A 25,941-nucleotide genomic window follows, 5' to 3' on the forward strand; every position below is an offset into this window, starting at 1 on the left:
CTCTGTCCCCCTGTCCCTCTCTATCCCATTGTCCCTGTCTCTGTCCCCCCTGTCTCTCTCTGTCCCCCTGTTCTTCTCTGTCCTCCTGTTCCTCTCTCTGTCCCCCTGTCACTCTCTGTCCCCCTGTTCCTCTATGTCCCCCTGTCCATCTCTCTGTCCCCTGTACCTCTCTGTCCCCCTGCCCACTCTTTCTGTCCGCTGTCCATCATCTGTCCCTCTCCCTTTCCTCCAGTCCCCCTATCCATCTCTGTCCCCTTGTCCCTGTCTCTCCTCTGTCCCCTCTCTCTTGGTCTCCTGCCCCCCTCTCCTCCCTCTGTCCCCCGGTCCCCCTCTCTGACCCTGTCCCTCTGTCTCTGTCTCTGTCCATGCCCCCCTCTCTGTCCCTGTCTCCCTCCCTGTCCCACTGCTCCCCCTCTGTTCCCCCGTCCCTCCTCTGGCCCTGTCCGTCTGTCCCTGTCCCTCTGTCTCTGCCTCTCCTCGTTTCTGACATTCTCTGTGTCAGCCTATCTCTCTGTCTCTTTCCTCGCTCTATCTCTGTCATTCTCTCACTGACTTTGCATATCCTTATCTATACGTCTCTGTGTCTAACATTCTCTCCCTGACTCTGTCTATATCTATTTCTCTGTCTCGATCTTCATCTCTTTCTCTCTCTCCCTCTCTCTCTCTCCTTACATACATACATACATACATACATACATACATACATACATACATACATACATACATACATACATACATACGTACATACATACATACATACATTTATTTAACACATGTGGTACACGCACAAGGGGACACAGGTGGAAGCTGAGTACCCAAATGAGCCACAGAGAGATTATAGAAAGAACTTTTCAGTGTCAGAGTAGTTAATAAATGGAATGCTTTAGGCAGTAATGTGGTGGAGGCTGATTCCATACACAGTTTCAAGTGTATGGAAAGTGTATGTATTCAAGTGGCGGGACCAAAGAGCCAAAGTTCAACCCTTGCAACCACAACTAGGTTAGTACATACATACATACATAAGAAATGCAGTTATGCAATGTATGAATCTATCTATAAGTCCACCAATCTTTGTAAAAATTTCTTGTATGGATGTACCTTACCTAAATAAACATTTATTTATTTATTATTTATATTTAGGATTCATCAACTGCCAAAGATATTCACATGTCAGTATAATTCTGGCGAGAGAGAGGTTTGGGAAAAGCCGTTATACCAACTAGTCAGCAATAAGGGTGATATTTGTGGGGCACAGGCACGCTCGGCCTGGCCCATTAACCCCCAACTGACACTATAACTACTAGCTACTAGGTACATGAACATAATTACATAATTTACGTACATAATTTAAGGTACATAATTACTAGGTACATGAGGACTGGCCATTGTACTATATAGACCTGAAAAAGTGTAACTTAGCGACAACAAGAAAATATTGAATCACAAGACCACCGACGACCATTCCCTTACCCTGCCATAAACACTGAAATTTGTGTTCAGCCACCCTGACCACAGGTCCACCAACTACATTTCCCTCCCTCCAACTCTGCCTCCACTTACATTGTACACACACATATTGTACACACCGCAAGTGTGGACTAGTGTGTAAATCTTACTGATACCACACTTAACCTTTATTCTTTCTCAATGTGTTGTATAAAAGGATCTGATTATACCGTTTCATTTCTAACTCCTTTTCTTGGAAGAATGCCACATATGATCGTACACACACACAAGGTCTGTATAGGGTATAGGCAAGGTCTGACAAGGTATACTAGGTGAGTACTAGTTGAGTACTTACACACAAGATATTCTAGGTGAGTATACACACACACGCAACATATACTAAGTTAGTACACCCAGAAACAAGATATACTAGGTGAATACACACATACAAGGTATACTAGGTGAGTACTAGTTGAGTACTTACACACAAGATATTCTAGGTGAGACTAGGTGAGTATACACACACACACGCAACATATACTAGGTTAGTACACCCAGAAACAAGATATACTAGGTGAATACACACATACAAGGTATACTAGGTGAGTACTAGTTGAGTACTTACACACAAGATATTCTAGGTGAGACTAGGTGAGTATACACACACACGCAACATATACTAAGTTAGTACACCCAGAAACAAGATATACTAGGTGAATACACACATACAAGGTATACTAGGTGAGTACTAGTTGAGTACTTACACACAAGATATTCTAGGTGAGACTAGGTGAGTATACACACACACGCAACATATACTAAGTTAGTACACCCAGAAACAAGATATACTAGGTGAATACACACATACAAGGTATACTAGGTGAGTACTAGTTGAGTACTTACACACAAGATATTCTAGGTGAGACTAGGTGAGTATACACACACACACGCAACATATACTAGGTTAGTACACCCAGAAACAAGATATACTAGGTGAATACCCCAACACCAACCTCCTACAGTACACCTCCCACAGTAACCCCAACACCAACCTCCCACAGGTAACCCCAACACCAACCTCCCACAGTACACCTCCCACAGTTAACCCCAGCACCAACCTCCCACAGTACACCTCCCACAGGTAACCCCAGCACCAACCTCCCACAGTAACCCCAACACCAACCTCCCACAGTACACAACACCAACCTCCCACAGTACACATCCCACAGGTAACCCCAGCACCAACCTCCCACAGTACACATCCCACAGGTAACCCCAGCACCAACCTCCCACAGTACACAACACCAACCTCCCACAGTACACCTCCCACAGTAACCCCAACACCAACCTCCCACAGTACACAACACCAACCTCCCACAGTACACCTCCCACAGTACACCTCCCACAGGTAACCCCAGCACCAACCTCCCACAGTACACCTCCTACAGGTAACCCCAACACCAACCTCACACAGTACACCTCCCACAGTAACCCCAGCACCAACCTCCCACAGGTACAAAATGAAGCCATGAGAATTATCTTAGGATGCCCAAGAAATGCTATGATTGAGAAAATCAGGATGGAGTTGAATCTGCAGAATATTGGGGATAGAATTGCAGAGATAAATGTAGCTTCTGCCATTAGATTAATGAGAGGTGGGGGAGCTAATGAATTGGTCCTCTCAGTTCAAAAGGTGGGAAGTACTGAACAATGTATGATGAAGAAAAGAGCATATATGAATACCTTATGTTCTAATGTTATTAAGTATGATGTTATTTCAGAGTGTATTGCTGTGCCCAAGAGAAAATTTACACCACCATGGGAGGATTGTAATGTAGATGTAGTAATTACTCCCTTGCAAAAGAAAAAAAGTATGTATGAAATAGGAGAGCTGAGGGCAACATATGATTGTATAATTAGAAAATTGCCTACAGAAAACACTCTACTACATGTATATTGTGATGGGTCAGTAGCTAGGGATGGGAAGGCAGGATGTATATTGTGATGGGTCAGTAGCTAGGGATGGGAAGGCAGGATGTATATGTTCTTAACATTCTGAAACCTATATTGTTTGCTGATGATACTACACTCATCTACTCCAACCCCAACCCACATACACTAAATACTGTAATGTTGTTAATAATGAACTAAAAAAAGTCCACTTATGGATGTCAACCAACAAACTAACACTTAACATAGAAAAGACCTACTACATCTTATTTGGAAGCAAATCTACAAATGCAATTCAGCTTCAGATGACAATGTAAACATTAGCAATAACAATGATGGAAAGTTTCTTGGTCTATTCTTAGACAAGAGACTCAACTTCAGTACCCACATACAACACATAACTAAGAAAGTCTCTAAAACAGTTGGTATACTCTCCAAAATCAGATATTATGTACCTAACCCTGCTCTCATCTCTCTATATTATACACTAATCTATCCCTATCTCAACTATGGTATCTGTGCATGGGGTTCAACCACTGCAAACCACCTCAAGTCCATCATCACCCAGCAAAAATCTGCTATCAGAATAATATCAAATTCTGCTTTCAGACAACACTCAGCCCCCTTGTTTAACTCCCTAAACATGCTAAACATAATCTCACTCCATAAATTCTCTTGTGTCAACTACATTTACAAAACTCTGTTCTTAAATGCAAATCCTGCTCTGAAACTCTTCCTGGACAGATGTAATAGGACCCATTATCACCACACCAGAAATAAATATCTCTTTGATATCCCCAGAGTTAAACTTGTATAAATAAATAAATAAATAAATAAATATGTTTATTCAGGTAAGGTACATACATACAAGTAATGTTACATTAATGGATCGATATATAGATAGAGCTAGTACATACAATGCCTAAAGCCACTATTACGCAACGCGTTTCGGGCAGGAAAAACATTAATATCTAGAACTTAATACTAATTGAGCATAAAGAATAAAATGTGTTGAGAACAAATACAAATAAAGATAAAAAAAAGAGGGAACATGACTGAAAAAGCAGCACAAATACAATAGGTTGACAAACAGTGTTGATTAAAAAAAAAAAAAAAATAACAGACATGGGTTGACAATAGAGGGGTAAGGTAGGTTAGTGAATTTATTAGGTAGTGTTTAGTTTTTATCTTAAACTGGTTGAGAGAGGTACAGTCTTTAACATGGTTGGGAAGATCATTCCACATTCTGGGTCCCTTGTTTTGTAGAGCATTTCTATTTTGATTAAGTCGTACTCTTGGAATATCAAAACTGTATTTATTTCTGGTGTGGTGCTCATGGGTTCTGTTACAACCTTCAATGAAGCTTTTGAGCTTATATGTATGTATTTGTAATGTATGTAAACAATGTATTTATTATCATTTATCAATTCTGATAGAAATTACCTACTTAAAATTATCTGTTAGATTAAGGACCTGCCTGAAACGCTGCGCATACTAGTGGCTTTACAAGATTGTAAATACTGTACTATTCAATGTATTCTCACAACCCCAATGTACCTACTTGTATATATATAAATAAAATAAAATAAAATATTGTGATGGGTCAGTAGCTAGGGATGGGAAGGCAGGATGCAGTATGCCAAACTGAATTCGTGCGCCCCTTGAGGGACTTGAAGTAGAGGGATAGGGATCACAGGATAAGTATGGGTTGCACAAACTACTGGTAACAGGATGAGTATGGGTTGCACAATTAATTACTACAAAGTGGTTGAGTATGGGGTGCACGTAAATGAAGACTCCCAAGAAGCAAATCAGAGATCAGCCCAAGCTTCATCTTGAGGCAAAGCTCAATGCCTTAAGCCATATTGATGCTCTGTCCACAGAGCATTCTCTCTCTCAAATCATAATAGTACACTAATGGTTCCCTACACCACCCCTCAGGTGCAGCTGCAGCAGGCTTGGGTGACATGATGACTATGGGGTGCACAATAAACTAACACTCACAGAATGAGTATGGGCTGCACAATAAGCTACCTCTCACAAGATTAGTAATAAAGAAACATTAATTTTTTGGGTAGGGTGACTGAAACTCATCCTGGGGTAAAAATGTTTATTTAAATTTATTATAGTTAAATGAATTTAGTAAATTATTCCATATATTGTATTATAAGTGAATTGACACTAAACTATAAATGATACTAATAAGGTTTTAAAAATGAAAAACAGTAAAAATCCTTCATGTAAGATATGGAAGTTGAAAAGTAAATTAACTGTAAACTAAATTATAAACTGTAGACATAATATAAAGTATTATAAGTAAAATACCTATAAACTACCAAATAATAAGGTGTAAGGAACCATTTCTTTTGTTTGTCCTTTTTTACCTGTTTCCTCAGGTATTTTAAAATTCCCATTCCGTTGTTACTACACTGTTTTCCTGGTGTAGTTCCCTGTGGTTCAAATTTTACTACTTGTACTTCTTGCTGTTTCTGAATGATTGCTAATGGTAGCCCTTGTTGCACCTGCGGAACTTTTTGTAAATGTTCCACCTGCGGAACTTTTTGTACTTGTTGAATTTCTTGCACCTGCGGTACTTTTTGGACTTTATGCACCTGCTGCACTTGTAGCTCGTCAGGATTTTTTTCCAAGGCATTATCGCTATCACCTTCTGATCCTAATGTAAGTTTATCTGCATCAAGCTTCCTTGTGCGTGCTGGAAAAAAAATAAAAATAAAAAATAAAAAATTTTGAAATGGAAGATCCTGTGTAACAAATTTAATCAGTTACTATGATCGAGCCGCAGAAATTTTACAGGAAAGATATGGTTGGGTTGACTGCATCTATCTGGACCTAAAAGAGGCATTCAACAGAATTCCACATAAGAGTTTGTTCTGGAAACTGGAACATATTGGAGGGGTGACAGGTAAGCTTCTAACATGGATTAAAAAATTTCAAACTGATAGAAAAATGAGGGCAGTAATCAGAGGCAATGTATTGGACTGGAGAAATGTCACGAGTGGAGTACCACAGGGTTTAGTTCTGGCATTCATGGATAAATAATAAATAAATTGTTCATGATTTTTTTAGACAAAAGCTAGAATATGCAGCAGTTGTATGGTGCCCATATCTTAAGAAGTACATGTACTAACTTGAAATGATACAAAGACGTCATGGGTGTCATAGGGGCCCCAGTACACTGGTTTGCTAAAGGGCCCTTAATGCTGTCGAGACCTTATGGGCCCTTGGACCCATTACGTTAAGACATAGTGCTGTATTGGGCCACACACTTTTTGCCATATACATCAATGACAGAGATGGTTGAATTGAAATTATATATATATATATATATATATATATATATATATATATATATATATATATATATATATATATATATATATATATATATATATATATATATATATATAAATATCTTTGATATCCCCAGAGTCAAAGTTATTCTGTGTAAATACTCTATGCAAATAAAGGGACCTTGTCTATGGAACTCACTCGCTAACAAATTTAAAAACTGTCCAACTTCTGCCATTTTAAAAAATAAAACCAAAAAGTACCTAAATTTTTTCTTGATAGTTTCCTAACTAGTGTATTAAACTCGCACTGTATCTTATGAAATCCAATGCCAGAATATATGTGCCTAAACCATACAACTTTTCCATTGTAATCATTGCTATCACCTTATATCATGATTGTTATATTGAATGCATATCTTACTATATTATACCTTGAAATATTCCTCAAATTATGCTACAATTTATATGTTGATAACCCTCAAATTTTACTTTAATGTACATAGTAATCTTTGTGATACTTTCTTACAATGTACCAGCCAATTTTTTTCCATTTAAGCTTTAAATTGCCTATTTAAAATTATCTGTTAGATTAAGGACCTGCCCAAAACACTATGTGTGCTAGTGGCTTTACAAGAATGTAAAAACATCAATGCTATGTACTCTCATAATCCCAGTGTGCTAACTTGTATATAAATAAATAAACAAATAGTATGTAAGTACTGTACAGCATTATTCATGTTGATTCTATACCTTATCAAGCAAGTTCAGCATAAGAAGAATACAAATGAATACAACAGATGTAGACAAACTTCAATACCTGATTTTCAATCCTTCGTAGAACCCGGCTTGCTGTATTTCGTTCTAAAGCCTTCTTGCCTTTAAGTAGAAAACGGGCTTCCTCTTCTTTCTTCATTAATTCTCTACTGTTTCGGAAGTCACACTGGCAGAACTTGCAAACATTGCTTCGGACATGCACACATTGTTTGCAGTTTGTGCATCTCCTCAAGAATTTTCCCTGAAGACCTGAAGGAAATAGTTTCTAATAAAATACTTATATTCAAATGACCTATGCTGCAAAAATTATAAGTTAAATTGTTGTTAAAATGTACTACAGTAATTAAATATATTATTTAAATTATGAAATAATCTACATTAACACTAGTGAGAGCAATGTTAAAAATTTTAGGACTGCATCTGGAAATAACTTTAATTTTGGATGTGATTAACCATGCTGTAACTCGTATAACAAAACTGAGAGGAGTTGAATCCAACAGCCTGATTGACCAGGCTGTTAATTTCAAGCGAATACTATATTATTGGAAGAAAAAAAAATTATATATATATATATATATATATATATATATATATATATATATATATATATATATATATATATATATATATATATATATATATATATATATAATCAATATTGTAACTTTTTTTGTGTAATGACGTTTTCAAATAAAGTTAGATAAATATACACACATACCAAAAGAATAAGGGTGGTAGAAGAAAATATGAAAGTGTTCAGTGAGGATCCACAAGGTCTTCTCTGAGTACTCTTTATTTTCTTCTCCGAGGCTATGGGTCCCTACACTTGCACCAGAGGTGGTACCCCTCATATATATATATATATATATATATATATATATATATATATATATATATATATATATATATATATATATATATATATGACAGTGTCAGATTCACCACCACCAGCACCATACACCACCAGCATCATACACCAACAGCACCATACACCACCAGCATCATACACCACCAGCATCATACACCACCAGCATCATACACCATCAGCATCATACATCACCAGCATCATACACCATCAGCATAATACACCACCAGCATCATACACCATACACCACCAGCACCATACACCACCAGCACCATACACCACCAGCATCATACACCACCAGCACCATACACCACCAGCATCATACACCACCAGCACCATACACCACCAGCATCATACACCATCAGCATCATACACCATCAGCATCATACACCATCAGCATCATACTCCACCAGAATCATACACCACCAGCATCATACACCACCAGCACCATACACCAGCATCATACACCATCAGCATCATACACCATCAGCATCATACACCATCAGCATCATACACCATCAGCATCATACTCCACCAGCACCATACACCACCAGCACCATACACCACCACCATGTCAAATGGACAGTGTTAACAAAATTATTCCCACATACTCCGTCACTATGTGATGGAGTACACATAGAACAGGGGACTGTAACAAATGTTCTAGCATAAAACTTTGTACAGTTTAGTAATTCCTTACCATTTGATGTACTTGATAGTATTTGATAGGGGTATTTGATAGGGGCCCAGAATGTGGAATGACCTTCCCAACCATGTTAAAGACTGTACCTCTCTCAACCAGTTTAAGATAAAAACTAAACACTACCTAATAAATTCCCTGTAATCTACCTCACTCCTCTATTGTCAACCCATGTCTGTTATTTTCTTTTTTTTTCTTTTTTTTTTAATCAACACTGTTTGTCAACCTATTGTATTTGTGCTGCTTTTTCAGTCATGTTCCCCCTTTTTTTTTATCTTTATTTGTATTTGTTCTCAACATCTTTTATTCTTTATGCTCAATTAGTATTAAGTTCTAGATATTAATGTTTTTCTTGCCCGAAACGCATTGCGTAATAGTGGCTTTAGGCATTGTATGTACTAGCTCTATCTATATATCAATCCATTAATGTAACATCACTTGTATGTATATACCTTACCTGAATAAACATCTGAATCTGAATCTGAATCTACTAGGTAGATCCATGTTTGGTGAAGTTTTATAGCTGGAGCTGGAAGATCCTGTCGAGATGACTTCTTCAAAGAGAATAGCTTCAACACATTGTGTCTTGAGTCTTCCAGTACTTGGCCTACAGTTACCAGATCTGATTTACAGAAACTAGTGAACTATGGAGATAAGATTGTTAATAATATACTTTTTTTGAGATTCATATGACTTGCAGCTTAAAAACCAACCTTATTTTAAAATAGTACACTAAAGTACATAGCAAATTGCGAAATTCGTAGTTTTTTAACTACTTTAAAGCTAAATTCTCAAGCTTTGAAAATAAGCACAATTTGCTATTTTAAGCGGAATCTGGCAACTCTGATTTAGCATGTAAACATTGACTTGCATTCACAATGTAGTTATTTATTTTTCAACAATTTAAAACGAGTTATGAAAATACACACATTGGTACATTATTGCAAAGGCACTATACTATATATATATATATATATATATATATATAAATTGTTGCAAGTCGAGCAACAAATATTTTACATTGAACAACAAATGAGATTGGAAAAGCAGTATTGCCAAAATAGACCCCAGACACACCCTGTGGGTAGTAATGGACCCCCATACCGACCCTATGAGGGGTAGTGGACCCCATAATAACACTATGGGCGATAGTGGACACTATACAAACACTATGGGCGGTAGTTGACTTCATAGAGACCCTGTGGGCGGTAAGGGACCCCCTATCGACCCTGTGGGCGGCAGTGGACCCCCTATCGATCCTGTGGGCGGCAGTGGACCCCCTACCGACCCTGTGGGCGGCAGTGGACCCCTACCGAACGTGTGGGCGGCAGTGGACCCCCTACCGACCCTGTGGGCGGCAGTGGACCCCCTATCGATCCTGTGGGCGGTAGTGGACCCCCCCCATATCGACCCTGTGGGCGGCAGTGGACCCCCTATCGATCCTGTGGGCGGCAGTGGACCCCCTACCGACCCAGTGGGTGGCAGTGGACCCCCTGCCGACCCTGTGGGCGGTAGTGGACCCCTACCGACCCTGTGGACGGTAGTTGACTTCATAGCGACCCTGTGGGCGGTAGTGGACCCCATACCGACCCTGTGGGTGGCGGTGGACCCCATACCGACTCTGTGGGCGGCAGTGAACCCTATATACTAATCCTGTGGGCGATACTGTACCCTATAGTCATCCTGTGGGGGCAATGGATGCCATACATATCCAGTGGGTGTTATTGTACCCCATACTTATTCTGTGGGTGGTTGGAGCCCCATACCCATCCTGTGGGTTATAGTGGACCCCATACTCATCCTGTGGGTGGTATTGGACCCCATACCTATCCTGTGGGTGGTTGTGAGCCCATACCCATCCTGTCGGTGGTAGTGGACGCAATACACATCCAGTGGATGGTATTGGATCCCATACCCTTCCTGTGGGTGGAAGTGATCCCCATACCATTCCTGTGGGTGGATGTGACCCCCATACTCATCCTGCGGGTGTTATTGGACCCCTTACCCACCTAACAGGTTGTAGTGGACCCTATACTAATCCTATAGTTTCCAATAATCCACACCATACCATCCTGTTTGCAGTAGTTTACCCTATATACATTCCAACATAACATCGTTTTCTGTTAGCGTTCCTACAAAACATTCTTTAAAGATTTCTAAAGCACAAACTATGGTATATAATATTGATTGGTGAAGCACTTATTCTATGTAATAATTTATTGTGCTTATTATAATTTACTAAGAACAACTAATATTTCTCAAAACAAAACTACGAGCCTTCAATAGGATGTAGCTGATCTGTAATATTATAAGAGCATGGACAATAGTGGGTGAATTTCACAACCCATGTGGGACCTGAAAACTACAATTTTCGTTATAATTGAACCAATCACGACTATTCAGCTATCTACGTTGATGGACGAGTACTGTGAGACGTAAATTGGTACGTGAGGAAGAGTTTGAGCCTTGGTAAAAAAGTTAACTGGGAATATATCACATATGTACTAAATCACATTCCACATATTGACTTTAAGCACTAGTCATATATGTACTGTCTTGTGTGAGAACGGGTTGACTTAACTCTCGTGTTTAGGAGAGTTGTGCCTTAAGCAGAGACACTGTGTCTTCCCATATTAACAGGGACTTGATGAAATTAACGTCAAAATAACCCCTCACTTGCTCTGGTGCTCTTGGGAGGTGTTGATCTTTGGGGGATTTAAATACTCCGAAATTACCATCTCTTTTAAGGGTCTGAGCGGTGGTGCAGAGGGTTAAGGCGTACCTGTTATGCCAGTTGCTGGAAGGCTTCTGTGCTGGCTAGGGTTCGAGTCTCCTGGTGGGAAAGTGTTCTAAAGTTGTATACTTAACTCTCGTGTTTAGGAGAGTTGTGCCTTAAGCAGAGACACTGTGTCTTCCCATATTAACAGGGACTTGATGAAATTAACGTCAAAATAACCCCTCACTTGCTCTGGTGCTCTTGGGAGGTGTTGATCTTTGGGGGATTTAAATACTCCGAAATTACCATCTCTTTTAAGGGTCTGAGCGGTGGTGCAGAGGGTTAAGGCGTACCTGTTATGCCAGTTGCTGGAAGGCTTCTGTGCTGGCTAGGGTTCGAGTCTCCTGGTGGGAAAGTGTTCTAAAGTTGTATACTTAACTCTCGTGTTTAGGAGAGTTGTGCCTTAAGCAGAGACACTGTGTCTTCCCATATTAACAGGGACTTGATGAAATTAACGTCAAAATAACCCCTCACTTGCTCTGGTGCTCTTGGGAGGTGTTGATCTTTGGGGGATTTAAATACTCCGAAATTACCATCTCTTTTAAGGGTCTGAGCGGTGGTGCAGAGGGTTAAGGCGTACCTGTTATGCCAGTTGCTGGAAGGCTTCTGTGCTGGCTAGGGTTCGAGTCTCCTGGTGGGAAAGTGTTCTAAAGTTGTATACTTAACTCTCGTGTTTAGGAGAGTTGTGCCATATATATATATATATATATATATATATATATATGTATATATATATATATATATTTAGGGGTACCACCACTGGTTTAATTAAAGGGACCCACATCCTCAAAGAAGAAAATAAATAGTGTTCAGAGAAGACCTTGTGGATTCTCACTGAATACTTTAATCTTTTCCTCTCCTACCACCCCAATTATTTTTTTTATTTGATTTTATTGCAAAGCTACAGGTAACAGAAAACACACACTTATATAACAATATAACAATATACCAATCAGTGTTCGAAGACCTCGTCCAGTTCCTCGGGGGTCGGGTGCGTACCCAAGATACAGCACGCATTTCCCCTCTGAACAGCGACACTGAGGCGCTGGAACATAAAACTAGCTGCTCTTGGTTCTCTAGTCTTCCCAATGAGTTCCTCGCCCAGCTCCTTCAGGAACTTAAGTGCACATTTACCCCAGGCGCCCAGAGTCTCAGAGCTTATTGGCACGAACCTGTAACAACGTTCTAGGTCCCGGTACTTGTTAGTTTTCTGGGTCTCCCTGAAGGTGGCTGCCCCGCCTCCCTCAGCTGCGCTGTAAGGTAGATAGGTATCAGCCAATGTGGATGCACACGTGTAGTCCCACACGACCTGTTTACCTTCCCTCCGCGGCTGCAGGGTGACTCCATCTGGGCGTTTTTGGCTGTTGTCAGGCCTGCACAACTGAGGTTCCCTTTGTGCTGGGCACCCAGCTGAAGCCAAACTTCTCTTAATGATGTCATTGACTGCTTCATGTCTGGCAATGTTTCCCTGTGTCTTACGACAGATGAGACCATGGCTACCGTATTGGTCTGCCCGTGCATGGCCACAAATACACCGGTGCTCGGTGGAGATAGGGGCGGCAAGGCGCAGAGCAACACCAATACTTAGGGTCCGATGGTCCAGGCGGGTGCCCAAGACGGAATTAGGGACTGCCAACAGGAAGTCCTCGGCATGGGGAGCTTGCACAGCTAGAAGACGCGCTTTGTCCTTCCTGGAAGCTGCCTCCAGCAATGATGTGGCGATGTTTTCCACTATGGGGCTATCCCATTTGGATTGTTTGCAGTCATTTGGAAAAGTCGGTCGAGGATGAGAGTTGACAAGAGTGTCCCACTGACCGGCTCCTTCCGCGAATTTGGGATCATGAATCCCAATGAAGTCTCTTAGGTGTTCTGGTAATATTTCCTTAACTAATTCACCTGTTGCACTGGTCGAGGATAAGAATGCCGGCAATGCTAACTGTGTCGCCTTGCGAATACCTATCCCCCCGAGTCTAACTGGGAGCGTTGCTTGGTCCCATTGGTCATCTTGCAGGGAGTGGTTTAACACTTTCACGGTTATTGACCTTAGGAGTGTGTCATATTCTGTTAATTTTGGGCTGTCGAAGGAGGGAGCACATCTTAGGAAATAGGTCAGTCTGGGCAAAGCCAGGCACCTTGTGAGAAGGTACAAAGCATCGTGGGCGTCCAGAGCCCCTATTCTTCCCTCCATCCTCCTCAGGTCGTTCAGCTTTTCTTCGAGGACTACCTCAATGGCGCTCGAGCCCAGAGGTGCCCCTAGCAGCACACTGTCGGTGGGAGCGATCACTTGGGCTCCTGGCAATATGGTTCGCACTGCATCTATGGTTGGTTGGCTAGATGAGATGATTTCACACTTTAATGGGTTTAGGGTGAGTCCTAACTCCTCTCCCTTAGATTTCACCAGCTGTAGATCTTCTAGCAGGGACTCCTGTGTCCCTGCCAGGGTGCCATCGTCCAGGAACCAGATGTTGAGTTCGCTGGTCAACCTGCTTGTGACCTCTTTAACAGCCATGCAAAAAAGAAAAGGGGCAAGTGGGTCTCCCTGCTGGACACCTTCTGCAGAAACAACTTCATGTTCCCCAAACAGCAGCGTCGATTCCCTACTGTACCCTGCTGAGATGAAGGGGAGTAGAGAAGGAAAGCTTGTTCGAACTGCTTCCAGTACCACATCCCTTTTTACCTGGTTGAAGGTATTTTTAAAGTCTAATTTAATTAATGCCTTATTTTCTGGGAGGTGCTTGATATAGGCTCGTGCTGCATGAGCTGCTGCTTCACAGCCATGGGGGACACCAAAACCTAGTTGATGGGGTCGAAGCATCGTCGCAGCGTCTATGCTAATTTTTCTGACAGCTGCCCTAGCAACAAGGCGCCGAAGTGTGTTACCCACGGCAATGGGTCTGACTCCACCATCTTTCTTCTTGAGGGCACAAAGGGATGCTCCAAAGAAAAAGGGTTTAATTGTATCTGGGATCAACCCAGAGAGGCAGTCGTTGACAAACTTCGTGACCTCTGACAATAGTGTCTCGGCAAGTTCTCCGAGAACTGGGTTTACCATCTCCTTGAGGTGCTGAGGTCTTACTCCAGTGTATCCCCCTGGTGAGCCTGGCGGAAATGAAATGATGGCTTTGTATACCTCTGACGCTTGGAGGAATAGAGGTCCCATGTCTGGGACATTTGTGTCCTGAGCAGTGGGTTCCCATGGTACTCTAGGAGGGTGCTTCTCTCTCAGCGAGTTGGCGGTAGCAGTATTTCTAGGGGCGATTGTGTCTTCGCTGGTAAGTAACCTAATTGCCCCTACTGTGTTGCCCTCTTCAATTTTTTGGGTCACTTGTGTTCCAAGTTTAAAATTGTCATTGGAACTCTTGGGTCTGCCACGACGATTTTTGCGTTGAGGAGGGATGGGGATCAAGTTGTCAGCTCTGGGGAAATTATTTATTGCCCTAGTGACTGATGAGGCTAGTGACTTGCCTCCTCTTGCAGGTACGCCTAAGCAAATATTGCCAAACAGGAGCAAATTATGCCATGCATTGATGGTGGCTGCAGCATTAAGATTTTCAGACCGTTCATTTACTTTCCTTAAAAGGTCTGTATATTTCCCTGCTGCAAATGGGCGCGCTGCTTTAGGAATGTGGGGAACACCAACGTAGTCAGCTGGGGGTTCCAGCTGGTTGCTGGACCCGCCATTATCTCCGATGGCGAGCCCGTCAAGAGAGCCGAGTGGCCCTGTCAATTCTAAATGTAAGAGGGCGTGGTCGGCTGAAGGCGAGCCTAGCTCTGTGAGGGCAGCGCGAATTAATCGCCCTGAAGAAGTGTTGCCTGTTCACTGGGCACGGGCCGGGTAGAACTTGCCGGGGGGCGCTCGCTGGGCTAGGGTATGCGTGCGTCCTGCACTGTGCTTGTAGGATCCGAAGAGTGTTGATTCCTGACCATGTAAGCGATACCTGGGCCAGTCGGAGCGTGCGTCGATTTTTTGTCGCGTAGATCACCTCCCCCTGGCTGAAAGATATAAGGCAGTAAGGGTGGGCAGAGCGGCATGCAGTGTTATCGTGACAGGCATATATATATATATATATATATATATATATATATATATATATATATATATATATATATATATATATATATATATATATATATATATATATATATATATATATATATATATATATATATACATATATATATATATATATATATATATATATATATATATATATATATATATATATATATATATATATATATATATAATAATCCTCTGATTTTTGTCTGTAGGGATAACGAAACATCATGTTAATAGAAACGTTATCCCTACAGAGTAAAATCAGAGGATACAACTGACGATTTACTATAAAACCAGAAAAACGGCCAGCCTACTCATGAGAAACTCTCCAGACACAAAACAGAACGCTTTAAAAGAGACCAACGTCGTCTATGCCTTCAAATGCCCACTTGGGGACTGTAAGCTCCAAAAAAACCAGTATATAGGCATGACAACAACATCTCTTTCTAGGCGTTTAACGATGCATAAACAACAGGGCTCCATTAAGGAACATATAATCTCTTCCCACTACCAAACCATCGCCAGAGAAATCCTAGTAAACAACACAGAAATCATCGATAGATACAGCGATAGCAGACGGCTTGACGTTTGCGAGGCACTGCACATTAAGAAGTCAACACCAGCAATCAACAGCCAATTAATGCACAACTATATTCTACCCACCTCAAGACTCCGCTCCAATATAGAAGCATCAAGAAATATGGACCAATAGGCTTTCTACAATCACTTCCATTTCAATACCCATTGTTTCGTGTTCTGTCTTGTGTTGATGAAATTAATACCCTATTAAATACCACCTCACCCCATCCACCTCACTCAAATGTAGATATAAACAAATCGGAGATATGTAAGTTCTATTCAGTTGTGTATGTGTAAAGTCTTTGAAAATGTAATAAGTTTTATGAAACGCGCTCAAGTGTCGCGTCAGACTAGAAATAAATATGAATTTTGGAGAATTGATTTTTGAATTACCTCCAACAGTGAAAAGAAATGTACGAAAGATTGAGAAAATTCGTGTTAGAATTATTAATCTTACTTTTTCGGTCATATTTAATAATATATATATATATATATATATATATATATATATATATATATATATATATATGCGAACAAGCCTGAATGGTCCCCAGGACAATATGCAACTGAAAACTCACACCCCAGAAGTGACTCGAACCCATACTCCCAGGAGCCACGCAACTGGTATGTACAAGACGCCTTAATCCACTTGACCATCACGACCGGACATAATGAGGTGATAGCCGAGGCTATTTGAACCACCCCACCGCCGGCACTCGGATAATAATCTTGGACATAGCATTTTACCAAATCACCTCATTCTTTGGGGCACACGTGAGGAACACAAATGCGAACAAGCCTGAATGGTCCCCAGGACAATATGCAACTGAAAACTCACACCCCAGAAGTGACTCGAACCCATACTCCCAGGAGCCACGCAACTGGTATGTACAAGACGCCTTAATCCACTTGACCATCACGACCGGACATAATGAGGTGATAGCCGAGGCTATTTGAACCACCCCACCGCCGGCACTCGGATAGTAATCTTGGGCATAGCATTTTACCAAATCACCTCATTCTTTGGGGCACATGTGAGGAACACAAATGCGAACAAGCCTGAATGGTCCCCAGGACAATATGCAACTGAAAACTCACACCCCAGAAGTGACTCGAACCCATACTCCCAGGAGCCACGCAACTGGTATGTACAAGACGCCTTAATCCACTTGACCATCACGACCGGACATAATGAGGTGATAGCCGAGGCTATTTGAACCACCCCACCGCCGGCACTCGGATAGTAATCTTGGGCATAGCATTTTACCAAATCACCTCATTCTTTGGGGCACACGTGAGGAACACAAATGCGAACAAGCCTGAATGGTCCCCAGGACAATATGCAACTGAAAACTCACACCCCAGAAGTGACTCGAACCCATACTCCCAGGAGCCACGCAACTGGTATGTACAAGACGCCTTAATCCACTTGACCATCACAACCGGACATAATGAGGTGATAGCCGAGGCTATTTGAACCACTCCACCGCCGGCACTCGGATAGTAATCTTGGGCATAGCATTTTACCAAATCACCTCATTCTTTGGGGCACACGTGAGGAACACAAATGCGAACAAGCCTGAATGGTCCCCAGGACAATATGCAACTGAAAACTCACACCCCAGAAGTGACTCGAACCCATACTCCCAGGAGCCACGCAACTGGTATGTACAAGACGCCTTAATCCACTTGACCATCACAACCGGACATAATGAGGTGATAGCCGAGGCTATTTGAACCACCCCACCGCCGGCACTCGGATAGTAATCTTGGGCATAGCATTTTACCAAATCACCTCATTCTTTGGGGCACACGTGAGGAACACAAATGCGAACAAGCCTGAATGGTCCCCAGGACAATATGCAACTGAAAACTCACACCCCAGAAGTGACTCGAACCCATACTCCCAGGAGCCACGCAACTGGTATGTACAAGACGCCTTAATCCACTTGACCATCACGACCGGACATAATGAGGTGATAGCCGAGGCTATTTGAACCACCCCACCGCCGGCACTACTGGGGTGTGAGTTTTCAGTTATATATATATATATATATATATATATATATATATATATATATATATATATATATATATATATATATATATATATATATATATATATATATATATATATATATATATATATATATATATATATATATATATCTGAAAACTCACACCCCAGAAGTGACTCGAACCCATACTGCCTGCAGCAATGCAACTGGTGTGTACAGGACACCTTAATCTACTCGACCATCATGATCGGACATAAGGAGGTGATAGCCGAAGCTATTTGAACCCCCCCCCCCCCCGCCGGCACTCGGATGGTAATCTTGGGCATAGTATTTTATCAAATCACCTCATTCTTCGCATTTGTGTTCCTCACGTGTGCCCCAAAGAATGAGGTGATTTGATACAATACTATGCCCAAGAATACCATCCGGGTTCCGGCGGGGGAGGGGGAGGGTGGTTCAAATTGCTTCGGCTATCACCTCTTTATGTCCGGTCGTGATGGTCGAGTGGATTTAGGTGCCCTGAGTAGTGTAAAATGAGTTAAATAGTAAATTGATTTTCAGAAACGGTTGGGCACTTCCATGCCGACTCGACTCCGGTGGGCGGAATCGTGCAATAACTTGTTTTTAAGAGGTTGGGTTTTACATGCTCGGCGCGCACCTGTCTGGCTGGTGGGGTGGGGTAGTGGTCCATTCTCCCAAGGACCCCCCACCCACCCCCCAGGGCGAATCCAACCAGCTTTTATTCACGATTTGGCCTGGGGCTTTGGCGTGAGTATTAGGCAACAATAGGGGGGTCTCTACCTATGAAAGGTACAGAGGATGAATGTTCAATAGATTAAAAACAAAAAAATACACTGGCAAAAGGAATATAAACGTTTTTTGAGTATTTTTTGGCATGAGCAATAATTCACGATTTGGCCCCATGTGTTACCAGAGTACTGTGGTATCAATTTGGGGCCCCTACTTTTGATTGGATCAGAGGGTGAATGTTCAATAGATTAAAAAAAACAGTTGAAAGCGAATATTTAAGTTTTTTTAGTATTTTAATGATGCAATGACTGAATAGTGTAGGGAGCCCTTGGCACAGCTCCATTTTCTGTAATGGTCAGAGGTGGGCTGCGAGAACGGGGCGCGATTTTTTGACCAATCAGGAGCCGAGTAGAAAAATTCTCTTTGCATCCTGGAGTCATGGACCAATCAGGTGAAATTTTCCTTATTTATTGCGGGGGTGTTACGTGACCTGACATCAGCCATAGGGACCCCCTACCTATGAATACCCCAGTGGGGTCAAGGTTCCTTACACAGACCAAGTTGGATATTTAGGTGTAGTAAGCCTATGTTGAATTTACATGATACTGTGGGGGTACATTGGCATGAAGGGCGAACCATAGAACAGGATCTGCATGTGAGAGGGGTCATATTACGGTTTTAAAGAAGTTAAAATAGCTTTAAAGAGTCCTGTGTGTTTGATGGTGGGTAAATGTTCAGTCAATAATTCTCGTGTTTTTAATCTGAATGAGGGGTCCTAGTTTACGTTCTAGTCGTAAAATGAGTTCCTTAGTATATTTGCTATGGAAAATGAGCTTCCAGTACTCTATATAATTTGAAATGAGGTCAAGAAAGATATGTTTGTATGTGAGAAGAGTCAGGTTGAAACTGTTTATTCCAGTCACCCCCCCCCCCCCTCCCCTCGGTTTTGTGCCGTTTTCTGTAGCCAAAGTAAAGATTCCATTTTCTGTGGAATTCAGTTGAGAACTAGTGAAAAAGACATGCTTGCATTTGTATGATTCTAACCTGTTTATAGATTTTATAGATATATTTGTTCTGGCCTCAAATTAGTTTTTAATATGGAAAATAGCATCAAATGCATGTCTATCTTTTGTAATAAACATTAGAAATATTGACATTAGCTGCGATATTTTATAGAATACAAAAAAAAATGCAAAATAGTGGGACCTCAGCCATATTGTGTTGGGTTTGACACCCCATACTTTCATTTAACACTTGTAAATATACTAAAAAGGAAAACTATTTAATGTTTCAAGCAATTTAATATATATTAGGAATCTATTCATATTCCTTATTAAATTGCGTATTTTTAACACCATAATAGATCACAGGTATTGTGGTAGGGGCCCCAATAATTCATGTAATGCGACTACTATTGCTATCTGTTGCTATGCAATGCTTTTTACAATCATGCCTAAAAAAATTTAAAAGTCGAATCCGTCAGCCACCTTTGACGGCAGTGGGGGTATGTCAAGCGCAAAGGGTTTTAGAAAATGTTAGACCTCCACCTTTTAAAAAGTGAGAAGATGAATTCATTTTTGGCATTACTGTCATTACTTTGGAAGTTTCAATGATAGCACGTTTATTTACTTATATATTTTTTTTATATATATACAAGAAGGTACATTGGGATTGTGAGGATACATAGCAAAGTAATTACATTCTTGTAATGCCACTAGTAAGCACAGCGTTTTGGGCAGAATCTTGCTTACACAAGCAAACTTACACGTGCTTACATAAACTCGCTCGCAAAAAAAAAAAAAATCATACACAAACTCAATTTTTTGGTTTAACTTACACAAATAAACCCAGGGCTTTCACATTCGCGCAAAATACTTAGTCCCCCCCCCCCTAAACTGAAAAACAGCTTCACAATCTTACTTAAAATCACACAAAGTTATTGAAACATATCAGGGTAAAAATAGAGAGAGACCTTGAAACAAGCCACCAGCTTCCAATCCTCATCAAGGCCACTAGCTTTCACATACTTTCCCAAAAACTCTCATACACAAACAAACTCAATTTGTTGTTTTAACTTGCACAAATAAACACGGGGTTTGCACATTCGTGCAAAATACTTAGTCCCCCTAAACTTAAAACAGTTGCACAATCTTACTTAACCACATCAGGGAAAAAATAGAGAGAGACCTCTGACAAGCTACCGGCCTCCTATCCTCACCAAGGCCACTACCTCGCACATACTATTGTAGTGTGGGTTGGTGGTGTTGTCGTTGATCCTTCTTTCTGGACAACCCAACCCACAACTCGGTAGAGTGCTTATACTTTTCCAGGAGATCACACTCGGCGTTTCTGGCTCTTGGAGAGGGGCTCAACGTCACACGTTTAGGGGATGCGGCTCCAATACCTAGCCTCGTTGTCATGTGCACACACCCACTCGAGCCGCTGTGACTCCCCACTCTCTCCTTATGTGATGTGATCTCCTCAATCCCCTTTGACTTATTAGTTTTCTGTTCTACCCTGTCCACAGCAGCGGTTCTTGGTTCTTTCTCTCTCTCTCTCCTTCTTTACTGTTTCCTGGGAAGCCTCACTAGGACAAGGTCAAACACCAGCAAATTTGAATTCATTTACTGGACAGAGCACATACACAATACATATACACATATAATAATAATGAATCCTACACTCCATTCTATTCCATTCAGGTTGCACTCCAACACCATCAGAACTCTATCATCAGCTTATCAAGTGGTATCCTATCTCCTGATTCACCACCTAATATTACCAACCTCCTCAAGTAGGTCAAGTTTTATAATCCAATGTTGCACTATCAGCAAGAGAATATATATCTATAAACATGTACAAGGAAAATCAGCGTATGAATGCAATAACGTATATATATCAGTATAAATGTTCCTTCATACACAACAATGATCAATCGATCACCCTATCAGTCCTAGAACACATACATCTGTAGGTAATCCAGCCTACGACTGTAACTCTATACTTCAGTATAAACACTCCTAGGCACAAGAATGGCAAACAATCACCCACCTTTCACTGCATCTTGCACGCTAATGACAACCAAACACTCTATCAACTCCCTACAAATAATCAACCAGAACATCCCTTCCACATCTGGAAGTTCACTACCCTGATCACTTCAGGTTCTTCCGGGTTTAACTACCAGGATCCTCTGCAGCTCCTCCAGGCTGCTACACCATGAAGTTTTCCTTGGGCAACTATCATGCTTCGCCACTTCTACTAGGGTCCTCCATAGCTCTCCTGGCTGCTACATCATGAAGTTCCCTCGAGCAACTAAGGTGCTTCACCACCTCTACAGAAGCACGTGACACTCCTCTTCACTGCTTCTCCTCACAGCTCGAGGTCCTCTCCTCCACTACCTTGGAGTCTCATCAACTGCTCCTTCTGTGCTGGCTTCGAAGTTCTCAGCCAGCTGAGAAGTTCGAAGTTCTCAACTTCTTCCCCAAAGACAAACCACAGATTGCCTAGTCGAGGGCGCGCCTCCCTCTGACGGAGTCTGGTCAGGGCACTCCCACGGCCCATGATAATGTCTCTGGGCAGCTTAATAAACACTTCTCGCCGTCCAGGACTTGAGACCACAACGTTCCCAGCTCGATTCCACAGCTGGCACGTCTGCACACTTCTCTTCTCTTGGAGATATATCACCAGGGGTTCCTTTCTGACAAGAGCTCAAACGGAGCACGGCTTTCCCCTGTGATGTCTGGCACTCAAGTGAGATCAAAGCCCTCCAGAAGCGAGCCTCGCACCTCCAGCAAATTATCCACATCTCCTAACCAGTTATTTATCTATTTTCTTATTCACTGCCCATAATCTCAAATTGTTCATCAAATCCAACCAGCTATTTTACATCTGTGTATTCACCTCTATATTTCCTTGACCTTCTAGTCAGGTCAGGCTTGATAGAATAATTCTCAAAGGGGAGACTCGTTTTTCGGCTACCTGGGATCTTAACAATACTTAAACAAATACACTTGCTAAACTCTTTTACACAAACAAAAACTCAATTTTTAACGTACACAAATAAACACGGGCTTTGCACATTCGCACAAAAATGCTTAGTCCCCCCTAGACTTGAACACTTTCACAATCTTACGGGGCTTTAATTGCCAAAGCCTTCCAAACCTGCACTGTGTCGTTAGTCATACATAGAATCAGGGAGGAAATATATCTGCTTCAATATAAAAAACAATAACCAACTCTTGAATAAATAGCCCAACCACTTGGGCTGGACGGTAGAGCGACGGCCTTACTTCATGCAGGTCGGCGTTCAATCCCCCGACCGTCCAAGTGGTTGGGCACCATTTCTTCCTCCCATCCTATTCCCAAATTCTTATCCTGACCCCTTCCCAGTGCTACATAGTCGTAATGGCTTGGCGCTTTCTCCTGATAGTTCCATTCCATTCTATTCTTGACTAAATAACTAGCATTAAGTTTAAGTCAATCTAATATTCCCATCTCATACCCCCCAGAACTCTGCACATTCCTTCCCTCCAACAAATCCCAAAGCCTTGCAGGAGCCCACCTAGTCACTCTTGCAGGAATAAACATGTTTTTGCCCAACTGTATTTATTTAAAATAATACGTCAGATAGAAACAGTTTCGCATTGCTATTATATTTACCTTATAAATCCTCTCAATAAAAATTATATGCCATTGTGCATTATGTGCACGGCAGTCTCCGTGGTGTAGTGGTAAGACACTCGCCTGGCGTTCCGCGAGCGCTATGTCATGGGTTCGTATCCTGGCCGGGGAGGATTTACTGGGCGCAATTCCTTAACTGTAGCCTCTGTTTAACGCAACAGTAAAATGTGTACTTGGATGAAAAAACGATTCTTCGCGGCAGGGGATCGTATTCCAGGGACCATAGGATTAAGGACTTGCCCGAAACGCTACGCGTACTAGTGGCTGTACAAGAATGTAACAACTCTTGTATATATCTCAAAAAAAAAAAAAAAAAAAAAAAAATGATTGTTTTATATTAAATATTGCATAAATACTTACGCGATTTCATAAACAAAAAAATATTTAATCAGCCATGTTTGGAAGGCATTGTCATTCAGTGAGCATCATTAACTTTTAAACTAACTTTAAGTATATAAAGAATAAAGAAGAATTTACTCGTCAGGATATATGTTATTGTTTAAGAGTTTCATTCATGTATACAAAAATTTGCCAATATTTTTAAAACTCTGGCTACAAATTTTTTAAAAGGTTTTCCATCATACAAGAGGGAGTAAATCTCTCTTTCTCCCACACGTTGCCTCATTCGTACTGGGGCAGAGCAACCTTCATGCAGACCCTGGTTCAGTTCCCTAATGTCCGAGCTATTGGACATTCAAATTTCACTAAATGATGCAGTATCTTAGCAGGAATTAAATCTTAGATAATTATAAAGATTTTAATCATTTTTTAACCTTTGAGTGCTAGTTCTCAAAAGGTTCTTTACCTCAGAAAGAGAGAGAGAGAGAGAGAGAGAGAGAGAGAGAGAGAGAGAGAGAGAGAGAGAGAGAGAGAGAGAGAGAGAGAGAGAGAGAGAGAGAGAGAGAGAGAGAGAGAGAGAGAGAGAGAGAGAGAGAGAGAGAAATTCTATTTTTGTCCATATACGAGCTGAATGTTGAGCAACATTTGTGCAAGTCCTGGTTCAGTTCCCCAACGTCCAAGCTATTGGACATAGCAAATTTCACTAAATGATGCAGTATCTCGCCCCCACCCCTTGACCAACTATTTTAGGCAGTAACTAAGCAATTACAATCCATCCAGCCGGCGACTTGCCAGTGACTGTGGAAAGAATGTGTGTTCTTAGGAGCATTATGACCTCTTCGTGTATTTTCATCCCCTCACACATTTGAGTATTTGTTCACCCCCAAAAAAATACTGTTCAAGAAAATGCTAGCTTATTTATACCAATATTTGGATATAAAAAGAAAAAATAACTCGACATTTGTACAATTTTTATTTACATAAATAAATAAGTCTCTGCCTTTTTGTCATCTTAGGAAATAATCGGTTTTAGGACATGCGAAATGGTTCATCTGCAAATGGGGCAGTTTCTCTTAGATACGAGACAACTACCGCAAGTTACCATATGTCTGCAGGGCAGGAGTATGACACTCATTGTATTATTAAAGCATACCTTACACAAAATATCATCGACCCAAGACGTTGGCGTAGATGTGTTCATCACGGTTTCGACATGGGATGCCGCATCAAAGTCTGTGGCCTCTTCGTCAGTTTCGACAGCAGGTCCAAAAGCGTCCACATCCATTTCATTAGCGACAACAGTAGTCCAGTATACTTCTTAGAGTACAAAAATAGTCAAAGGGAATCTTTCAATACTGTTCTTAACTAAAATTTTGTGTTGTTAAGTAAGAAAAATTAGTCAAGGACACTCTCCGAGACATCAAAGACACTCTTCGGAACACCAAAGTTACTCTTCGACGGATCAAAAGACACAATCAAAGACATTAATAATGCGCTCAAAGACACCAATGACACAATCATACACATCAATAACACAATCAAGGACATCAATAAGACACACTCAAAGACGTCAAAATACAACTCTTGTCCTCAAAAATTATTTTCAGAGACATCAAAAGTTATTCTCAGTCATCAAAGTTAATCTCAGAGTCATCAAAGTTATTCTCAGAGCCATCAAGATTATTCTCAG

General features: G+C 41.2%; 1 protein-coding gene across 1 annotated transcript; it reads right to left on the reverse strand.

Moving 5' to 3' along the window:
• Positions 1-5,504: 5,504 nt before the first annotated feature.
• Positions 5,505-25,536, reverse strand: LOC138373267 (uncharacterized). Its single transcript, XM_069339309.1, has 5 exons — positions 25,405-25,536; positions 22,631-22,683; positions 9,504-9,682; positions 7,525-7,730; positions 5,505-6,109 (listed from the first exon to the last, which is right to left on the reverse strand). Exons 1-5 carry the CDS (start codon positions 25,534-25,536, stop codon positions 6,071-6,073), a joined length of 609 nt encoding a protein of 202 aa, XP_069195410.1. The 3' UTR covers positions 5,505-6,070.
• Between the last annotated feature and the right edge of the window lie 405 nt (positions 25,537-25,941).

Source organism: Procambarus clarkii, chromosome 41 (assembly GCF_040958095.1).
Source record: "Procambarus clarkii isolate CNS0578487 chromosome 41, FALCON_Pclarkii_2.0, whole genome shotgun sequence".
Lineage (NCBI taxonomy): Eukaryota > Metazoa > Arthropoda > Malacostraca > Decapoda > Cambaridae > Procambarus > Procambarus clarkii.